The sequence below is a fragment of the Mesitornis unicolor genome, unplaced genomic scaffold, assembly GCF_000695765.1.
Source record: "Mesitornis unicolor isolate BGI_N332 unplaced genomic scaffold, ASM69576v1 scaffold26279, whole genome shotgun sequence".
In the NCBI taxonomy this organism is placed as follows: domain Eukaryota; kingdom Metazoa; phylum Chordata; class Aves; order Mesitornithiformes; family Mesitornithidae; genus Mesitornis; species Mesitornis unicolor.
In genome coordinates, this window is record NW_010206943.1 from 36353 (window position 1) to 46301 (window position 9949).

At 38.9% G+C, this 9949-nt stretch overlaps 1 protein-coding gene across 1 annotated transcript in view; it reads left to right on the forward strand.

Moving 5' to 3' along the window:
- Window positions 1-8861, forward strand: part of LOC104534203 (cytoplasmic polyadenylation element-binding protein 2-like) — a gene marked incomplete at both ends in the record, with an annotated part of 45144 nt that extends 36283 nt beyond the window's left edge. Inside the window, 3 exons of the mRNA XM_010191970.1 lie at window positions 6313-6431; window positions 6728-6842; window positions 8680-8861. Coding sequence (XP_010190272.1) covers window positions 6313-6431; window positions 6728-6842; window positions 8680-8861 — 416 coding nt within the window. The remainder of the gene's footprint in view (window positions 1-6312; window positions 6432-6727; window positions 6843-8679) is intronic.
- Window positions 8862-9949: the final 1088 nt, after the last annotated feature.

Consider the following 9949-nt stretch of genomic DNA (forward strand, 5'->3'; position numbering starts at 1 on the left):
CTTAATACATCCTAGGATGCCATTGGCCTTCTTGGCCGTGAGGGCACATTCTGGTTCATGGTCAGCCTGCTGTCCACCAAGATCCCAGGTCCTTTTCCCATGAGCTGCTCCCTAGCACGTCAGCCCTCATCCTGTACTGATACATGGGGTTGTTCTTCCCCAGATGAAAGACTCTACACTTGCCCGTGTTGAATTTCATTAAGTTTCTTTCCACTCAACTCTCCAGCCTGTCCAGGTCATGCTGAGTGGCAGCACAGCCTTCTGGAGCATCAGCCACTCCTCCCAGCTTCATGTCGTCAGCAAACTTGCTGACAGTGCACTCAGTCCCGTCGTCCTGGTCATAGATGAATATATTGAATAGAGCTGAACCCAGTACTGACCCCCGAGGAACACCACTAGACATGGGTCTCCAACTAGACTCTGCGTCACTGACCACAACTTGAGTTCTGCCCTTCAGCCAGTTCTCAGTCCACCTCATTATCCTGTCCAGTTATGCAGTCCATACCTCTTGAGTTTGGCTGTGAGGATGTCATGGGAGATGGTGTCAAAAGCCTTGCTGAAGGCAAGGTAGACCCCATCCACTGCTCTCCCCTCATCTATCCATCCAGTTATGCTGTTGTAAAAGGCTATCAGATTGATCAAGCATGACTTCCCTTTGATGAGTCCATGCTGACTACTCCTGATAACCCTCTTTTCCTTGATCAATAATTAGCAATTTAGAAATACATACTGTGTTAGCCCAAGGCGTTACTTTATTTTTTTTTTATTTCTAATCTGCAGTTTATAATGTGTTACTCTGCATGGAATCAGTTCAGTGTATATATTTTTGTTTGTTCAATCCCATTAGAGATTTGACTTAGTATTACTTTCCAAAGACATGTTGGAACACTTCAGTTCTGAACTGATTTACGTAATAGTCTTCTGTGGTGAAGAGATACAGCCTGCTTTTTTTTTTCTCTCATTCAGTTTTCCAGGTTGTAGTTCCTTCCAGGCTCTGCTTACAGAAAGTCCTGAGGGAAGGCCAAGTTCATAATAAGTATTTCATTGCTTGAATAAATGAAAAAATTGTCCAGATCCATCAAGGCTGGCTGCCTCCTGAGAAATGCCAACTGCTTGTTCTTAACTAATTACATTTTGTATTGGTTCACCACAAAATTAGGCCCGAATAAAACAGGAATTTTAAAAACTTCACACTAATCTCACAAGGAAACTGTTCTGCAGCAGAAAAAATGATTCTATTGAGATCAGAGTACAAACTCTGAAAGTGATCTGCAAACTGTAATGGAGAATTCCTTCCTTTCTGCCTTGTCACTGTTTATCACAACTCCTGTTATTACGTAGTTGGCAAATACACTTTTTTATGAAACAGCACACATGTCCAAAGCAACGTGCTGAGGCGAGGACTCCTTCTGATAGTGAAGCTCTCAAAGAAATGGTGCAGTGAGGATATGCAAATGCAAAGAAGGCCTTTCAGAATATGCCCAGTTTGTGTGCTCTGCACTATTTATAGTCCCTATCAAACAGAAGATAATCTGATTTAAACAGGATGGTATCCCCAGCCTTTTCTAATTGTCTGGGTGTTTCTATTGCCTTCTATCACAGCAATTGTACAGTAGCTTCATTTATTCAAGGTTCTTAACTGGTAGTTTAGAACTGACTGAAAAAGTTAGGTTGAAAGTGTTCCATTTCTAGTTTAAGAAGCAAAGTCTCAGGTCCATCCAAGTTCTGTTTAACTTGTTACCAGCTTATTTGATCCCACTGGTAGGATTGAACTCTGGATTCCTGCAAGTAACTGTAGGTGTCTTCGTGTGTGATTAGTGCCTAAGCTTTCTTTAAGCAGTGGGAATCTGGCCAGGGCAGTCAGTGGAGTATAGGGGACTATTCAGGTCACCATGACAAAACACATTGAGCTTGATTCATTTACCCAAACCGAGGATATCTTAAATACTCACACAGGCCTTGCAAATGTGGTGTGGCACCTATTGAAGCCCCACACCATTTTGGAGCACCAGCTGAAAGTTAGGCAAAAAGGATAAATAGAGGGTAAATTATGCTAGACGCCTCCATGTCCCACTTGGTCAGCGGAGCAACGGTCCAGACACCACTGACTACTTTAACTGAGTCTCTGTATGACGGTAGGAGCTTAAACACAGCCCCTGCAGAAATACAGAAATAGGTGTTTGGGTCTGGAAGTGAATCCTGCTTCCCCCTACTCAAAAGTGTCCCAGCTAATAGCTACATTGCGATTGTATCAGCCTGCATTTTTTCACTTCAAGTGTATTTTGGAGTTAATTCTCCATCAAAGATGATGAAACTGAATGAGTGAAAGATTTATGTTTTAAAGATTAAATTTAATTATTATGGTGATGAGATCTCTTTAAAGAGGAATAGATCAAATGTTGTGTGTACTTCCCAAATGTGAATTATTCCCATCATCGAATGTAGATCCATTGTCTCTATTAACCTGTGGTTTACGCTGATTCTTTCTGAGTTAAGCTAAGGCGCAGTGTTCAGTGGACAAGAATTGCAGTGCACTGAGGCCATTTAGTCTCTCATGGGGAAAGTCTGTCAGGACCATAGAGGAACCAACCCCAAAACAAAACTCAGCTGTACTGGCTGGCAAGGACAGTGCCATGCTGGCTTGCACTAATTTTCTTCACTCCTTCTCCAAGCTACCAGCATTAGGAGTCAACTGGAGGTTGACAGAACTTAAAGCCATTCTCTGATTTGTACACAGAGTATGTGTAACAGAAGCAGCATCCTTCCTCCTTTTGATAAACTTCCATATTACTGTGAAAGAGAGAAATAACACCTTGCTCAGAAAATTGTTAGCTACCAGCGTGAATCTAGTCTAGAATGCTTTGCTTCTGATTCATTCTTTATATAATAACTAGAAAAAATTAAAACACTGATTCTGTGTCTAGATTGGGGGAGGCGGTTTCTTGTTGGTTTTGTTGTTTGTTTTTTTTTTTTAATTCTTAAGAAGGTTTAATTTGGTAATACAGCTAGAACTCTTCAGGCTTACCTGATGGGATTTCTCTTTCCAGTGCTGACCCAATACATTAAAAATAATTTTGAAAATACTTAATTTCTTGGTCTAGTTAGGTTAAGAGAGAGGGCAGCTCAGAGTAAGGATGATTATAACCAGTGCAGTATCTTTTATCTATCAGACAATGTAGTTCTAAAGCCAATTGTCATCTCCAGAAAGATTTATGTATTATTTGATGTAATTTTCTAAGGACAGGTATTATCAGTCACCCACACTAGTTCCCTTTGAAAATAGGAATATTAGTTCCAATGTTAGGCAGAGGAATTTAGTCAAGTTATTAACCACTAACAGGGGTTACCTAAACTTTATCTCTCATGGGAGGCATAAATTCTATTAGGGGTACACAGGAGCAAGTGATTTTTGTAAAGCTGTGTTTCATCTAACACTTTTCACCTCATGAAATATGTACGAAACATACAAGCTTTGTCTCTTGGCAAGTAATACCTGATCATGACCTGCCACTGTTGGTGTATGTATATCCCAAAGGTCTGAAGCAGCTTCCTTCAAAGAAAACTATTAGGGTAGCTTTGCTTTCCCACTGTAAACAGACTTGCCTTGCTATTTGCTGTGAAGCAAGTTAAATGACTGATGTGGTATGCCAAGAAAAAACAAGAATGTAGGAAAATAAGTTTTGTAGTACAGTGAAACACCTCCTTCTCCTCACCTTATCTGCTACTATGTTTCAGTGTGACAGGTACTTTCTATCACACGTGGTAGTTCAGTACTACTCCAAAAAGATGAGTTAGGCACTTGATCTTTTTTGTCGTATTGTGCCTGTGACTTTCCAGCACCATACAAGCTTTGCAGACATTAAACATCCACAATAACTCATGAGTTATGGATGCTGAGGTGAAAAATAATTCAGTAAAAGCATATATTGAAAAGGCAGAAAGGGGTAGAATGAGGTTTGTGTCATACAGTTGTTGGCATGTGTTAGCTGTAGTAATAAGAAAAGCCTTAATTTATGATGTCTAAATGAAATACCCAAGATAAAAGTGTAGTTTCCCTTTGCAAGCACTTTTTAGCTAATGAATATAGGGTGGTTACTATGTAACTGGGGCTCTTTGGAGAAGTCTATGGCTAATGTATAATTGATTTGTGCCAGCAAATGCGCCGTGGTCTGGGGTGAGTGATGGAGAGTGGTTTGTATGCAGACTAGCATGCAAGCGTAGCATTCTTTGGAAGGGATTGGCTGTGTCTGTCTATGGCTATAAAATGTGAGACCTGAGCAAATTATCTTCTCTAGCCAGGTTTCTTCTCCAGAAGAACTGGTTTTCCTTCAGGTCAGACTTGGGGAGTAAACTAAAATGCCTTGTAAATCACTGAAGGATGAGAGCTGTGGAGCAAAACTACAGCCAGACCAATGCATCAGTTCAGATTATACCCTAAATTCCTCTGTGTCTTCAGAAGGGGAGTGGTATAGCTAAGCTCATGACACAAGCCTATCTGATGCTTAAAATTAAGTGGGATGAACCCAGACATGAGTACATGTATAGTTTTGGTATTGTTTAGTTTATTTCAGGTGTGGTAGGGCATAGTATTCCTAATTGTTCCCTCATCAAGTTCTTACATTTGAAATTTTCTGTCTTTTTACAAGGTTCCACAGTTAATCATATTAATAGCTGCAGACTTACAAGTAGTAGAATTTAGAGACACTGACCGTATTTACACCTTAGGAGCTATATGGCAGTACCTTTGATTTGGTTTAGGATAAAAACTGATGGAAAATCAGCATCTGGCAAATTATTTTATGTGCTCCTGGCTGTGAGTCTCACTTTGTATATCTGATCCCTTAGTCGGTATCATGTGCATTTAGCCCTGCCCTTGGTTAATCAGGGTTTTGCACTCCCATCATTCTTGTACTGAGCTCTCCACTCAAACAGGACCTTGTGTACGTGGCTTCCGTATGGGTATAAGGACTGTGACACAGGTCTGGTCTCATCCATGCCAGCCTGTACATGCCCCGATTCAGTGAGTGAGTTTTGCATGGGTAATATGTGGATTTTAAATTTGAAGGCAAATACTGAAAGATATCCCCATTAAAACAATTTTTTAATCTAAGTAATTACTCATTTACCTTAAGTTAAACAGGTTGTCACTAAAAAGTAGTGTTCAGAAGTGAAAAATAAGCTTCACGAAGAAGTGCTTCAGCCAAAGCCCAAAGATTCTTTGTGGCATATTTGTTAAGAAACTAAATAAGATTTACATAAAAAACAGAACACGTAAAACCTTGTCATGTGTCTCTTGTAGGTAGCTGTGATAGGACCGTGGTATGAGGGCTAAGAAATGAGGTACAAATTATTCGAAAGACCAGTATAGGGTCTTACAGCTTTTTCTCTAAATCCTACTTTTGTTCCCATGTATCTAAAATCAGTCATGCATTTGTTTCTCTAATCTTATGTTCTTCCGAATACATTGATGATTTCATGCTCTTCAAGATGCACGCTACCATCTTTGCCTTGATGACTTAACACTATTTGCAATAAGAAATTGCCAGTGGTTAACTACCTTCTCTCAGAAAAAAAGCCTTAGTGGAGCAGCCACACTCCTGCTTGCCAAGCCCACTCTAGAGCAGCTGCTTCAGCATTTACTTTTCCATCCAAGTAATAAAGCATAACTTCATGTGAAAATTCCACACTTGATAGTAATCGCAGAAAGAAATGTGGATTTATGGTCCTTTTAAAGTTCATTTTAGAATACAACCCTGATAGCACTATCGGGCACCTGTAAAGCAACAAATTCTGTATATATCATTATACTATCACTGTTGAAAGTATTTTAACGTGTGAGGTTCTTCGCTTGTCTCCCTGTTTGTTTTTACTGTAGCATTAAATAAGCATTTTAATTTCTATTTTTATAATGTTGGGGAGGTTTGCTGGGTCACTTATGTAACAAAGTACTTTGATCTAATCTCTAGAATAGAGATTAGTCATTTGTGCCAAGTCGGATTTTCATTGTATAATGTCTGTTGCTGCCAATGAATTATGCTTAGCCTAGACTTCCAGTACATGATAGAGCAGACATGTTTGCTTTTATTTGATTAGTACTCTCTTTTGACAATTATTTTAGGGGTAGAAGTACTTGCTTGGAGTTCTGTTGATCATGGCAAGGTAGTGCATAGTTGAAAAAGATGACTAATAACAAAGAATTGGTTTGACTTTCCTTTGCTTTTGGAGTAAACACATTTGTATGGAAAAGTCACTGGCAAAGATGATGAAGAAAGAGAAGAGAAAAAATATCAGTTGTGTTTTTTTTTTCTCCAGGTTATGCATTTCTCCTGTTCCAAGAAGAGAGTTCTGTCCAGGCCCTGATTGATGCCTGCATTGAAGAAGATGGAAAGCTCTATCTATGTGTTTCTAGTCCTACTATCAAGGACAAGCCAGTAAGTAAACAGTAGCTGGCCTGCAGGCTACAGCTGCCATCTGTCTAAAGCTGCATTGGAAATGATGACGATGAAAATAATCAAAAGCAAACTACCATTGGCAGAGCTCAACATCTGGAACATTTGGATTATTTTAAAACTGTAGTGTTTTGAATTAATAGGATTAAAACAGAGCACCTATACTTGCTGAGCTAATGGGGTCATGACTGTTTGACAGTTTATAGAGGCTGATAAACGTGTATCAATGATGTAGTGAAACTTCAAGCACTATATTATTTTCTTTGCTAATTTATTAGGTTCAGATCCGTCCCTGGAATCTAAGTGATAGTGACTTTGTGATGGATGGTTCCCAGCCACTTGACCCTCGAAAAACAATTTTTGTTGGAGGAGTTCCTAGACCATTAAGAGCTGGTGAGTATGATCTGTGGCTGTTTTTAAAAGTAGGACATTTTTTGAAATAATTTGAACCATGCACACTTTTATATAATTATGTATGGATAGTTGCAGATATACAAATATAAAAATAGAAGAATACTGTGGTAGTTAAAACCACTGTACAATATTAATGTATTTTTACATTTCTCTGATAGCTGTTTTCATCTGGCTTTGGCCATAGATCGCTGTTCATCATTGAGATTTACTGGGAACTGTTACATGATCATGTTACCAAAACTGTAATGTAAACTGCGTCTCAAGAGTTTGTTTTTAAAATAATGCTGTGAAAACCTCTCTGTGATACTCCATGAGTATGTGGAGCTCTATTTGTACTTGCTTGTCATTGTGCATTGGCTGCTCTTCTAGTACTGTCAGGTCACAGTTACTCTTTCTAATATGGACAAAGCAAATACAGGGGCAATGAAGGAGTACTTGAAGGAGTAGTAATAGAGGAAAAAAGGAAGAAATTAAGAGACCTAGCACAGCCTGCATGGCACACCACTATCAGATTGTAAGGCTCTTTCTAGACTCTTGTGGGAGTGCATGAAGGAAAACTTACATGTTCCTATAGCTGTGGAATGGTTGATCCACAGCCTAGACTGTCTGCTTTGGGAAAGTGACTGCATTAGCCTCTTACAATATTCTGTGGTGGCCTTCTAGTAAGTAGGTTGAAGTGAGTGTTGGTAGTAGAAGCATAACATACAATGGTACAAATCCCATTTTCTATTAGAATGTCTCCTGGACTTCATTAGTCTTCCATAGTTTGTAATGAATTGTATTCTTGCAGAAAGATGAGCTTCCAGATGGAAGATGTAGGAGAACCAAACAGTGGTAGTGCAAATTTGGGGTATAAAGAATCTTAAATTTTTCTGTCTTGGACCTGCAATGCTCAAACTTTTCTGTTATTTTACTTCTAAAACTGTATTTTTGACTGTAGTGCAAGTTTTGTAAATGAGCATAAACACAGTATATTCCTACTGCAGAATAATTTTTCTTTAAATTCAGTCCACATACTCCAGATTACTGTGTGGAATGTCTGTGATAAATTTAATGGTGCATTTTTATGCTTAGCTTTCAAATGCCCTGTGTAAGTGAAAATGAAACTTTTATGGCATTGTGAAATAAGGATCATGCCTTCACAAAAGCCGTAAAACTTTAGGAGACTTTTCAAACAACTATTGAACAGCAATGTCTGCTGACACCTTTATACCCCAATACATTAGTATTTTCCACCTAAATTAACTGCAAAACTCAATTCAGTATAAAATATTACTAGAGGCTTGCTGAAGTACTTGATCTGTAAAATTTGATATTTTTGTTTCTATGAATTACAGTATCTATGGTAAGTGTAGCACTTACCGTTGTAATCAAGCTCTGTGTGGCTGGTGAAAAGATGCTAACTGCATCTTTAAATTCAAGTTGGACATAGACCATTAGGACAGCCAAAGAACATGTAGCAAGGAATTTGTGGCATGTGGTCTATTTTATACAGCTTGCATTCCATGCCTGCCCAAAAAGTCTTTTGCTGTAATCCTCTGAAGAAAACTGCCCTGGAATTTCAGTTCCAGGTTATCAAGTACTGCAAGGATTTACAATTGTTCCTTGGATCTGTGTACCCACAGTGTGAAAGATCTCTCTGCTGAGTATCTCATAGCTGATTTAATGTGATTTTATGTTTCTTATTACTGTTGCGTGAGCTGTTGCAAAATTAATTATTAACATTAACTTTTCTAATGTTTTTAAGTACAAGCATATTATATAAAATGTGTACTGTAAGAACAGTTTAAATGGATATCATTTTGTTTTCTAATAGTGGAATTGGCTATGATCATGGACCGTCTCTATGGTGGAGTTTGTTACGCAGGAATTGATACTGACCCTGAGCTGAAATACCCAAAAGGTGCTGGACGTGTTGCTTTTTCCAATCAGCAGAGTTACATTGCTGCCATCAGTGCTCGGTTTGTTCAACTTCAGCATGGCGATATTGATAAACGAGTAAGTTATACAGATTTTTTTTTTTAAAGAAAGTGATGATCTATAAAGGAATTTCTCAGGGTGTGGTACCATTGCATTTGATTGGCTTTCATGTCAGCTTCCACAGTCTTTTAGTATTCCTGTAGCTCCACTGGTTCCCAGAGTTAAATTAAACCGTGAATGCCCCTGAACGAACAACATGCATCCCAGAAAGCAGCAGTTTGTTCCTTGGAGATCTGTTAGACCATTCTGGAGTTTGTGGTGTATGGGCAAAGGGCTTGAAAATCTTTTTCTCTCTCTTGTTCTAATGAAACCAAATACTGTGATAATTCCTCCGTCATTCATAGGAAAGTCTAGTATTCATTAGGCTTCAGATTAGCTCTCTGTTTGTTATTAGCTCTCTATTTGCAGCTGCCCTTAATTTCAGCCATAATTGTCAGTGCTCAGCACTTCAGAAAATCAATCAAGTTCAACATCTAAAATACAAAATGTCTCGTCCTTTCTGCTTGAGGGTCTTCTGAGTATTTACCAACGTACATTTCTGGTTGCTACAGGTGATTATTGCTAGCTAAAGCAAAACTAACTTTTATTAGGAAGACTAGTCAACTTCATTACTCCTAGTTAGAAGTAAAAGAGTAGCAAAGAAATCTGGTAGCTAAATTATGTCAGTTTTAAGTGTCACTGGTTTTGATGTCAAGTGCTACAGAGGTAGTCGCTGGTATTAATAGATGTTCTTTAAAAAAAAAGGTCTTGGAGGAATAAGAGTTGAGTAAATAAAGTAGTTCAAGGTCCAGTCTCCTCTACAGATCAAAGACACGGGAAAAAGTAGTACAGTTAACCAAAGTCTGCTGCAGGGAGGTAGCATGCACTTCTCTTCTCTGAAATGGGCAGAGTAACACAACTTTACATCTGTCTCTCAGATACCAGTTACCTAGTGAGCTGACATCCTCAAACATGGTCCTGTCCAGAGGAGGAGTGAGTCCGAATGTGGGCAGTGAACTAGGCTTCACATTCAGATGTGACTGCTACATCTTGCTGGTGGGATTGCTGTCCTTGTGACTTGCAGCTGACTTTGACTAATAGCTCTGCCTTTTGGCTAATTACCTAAC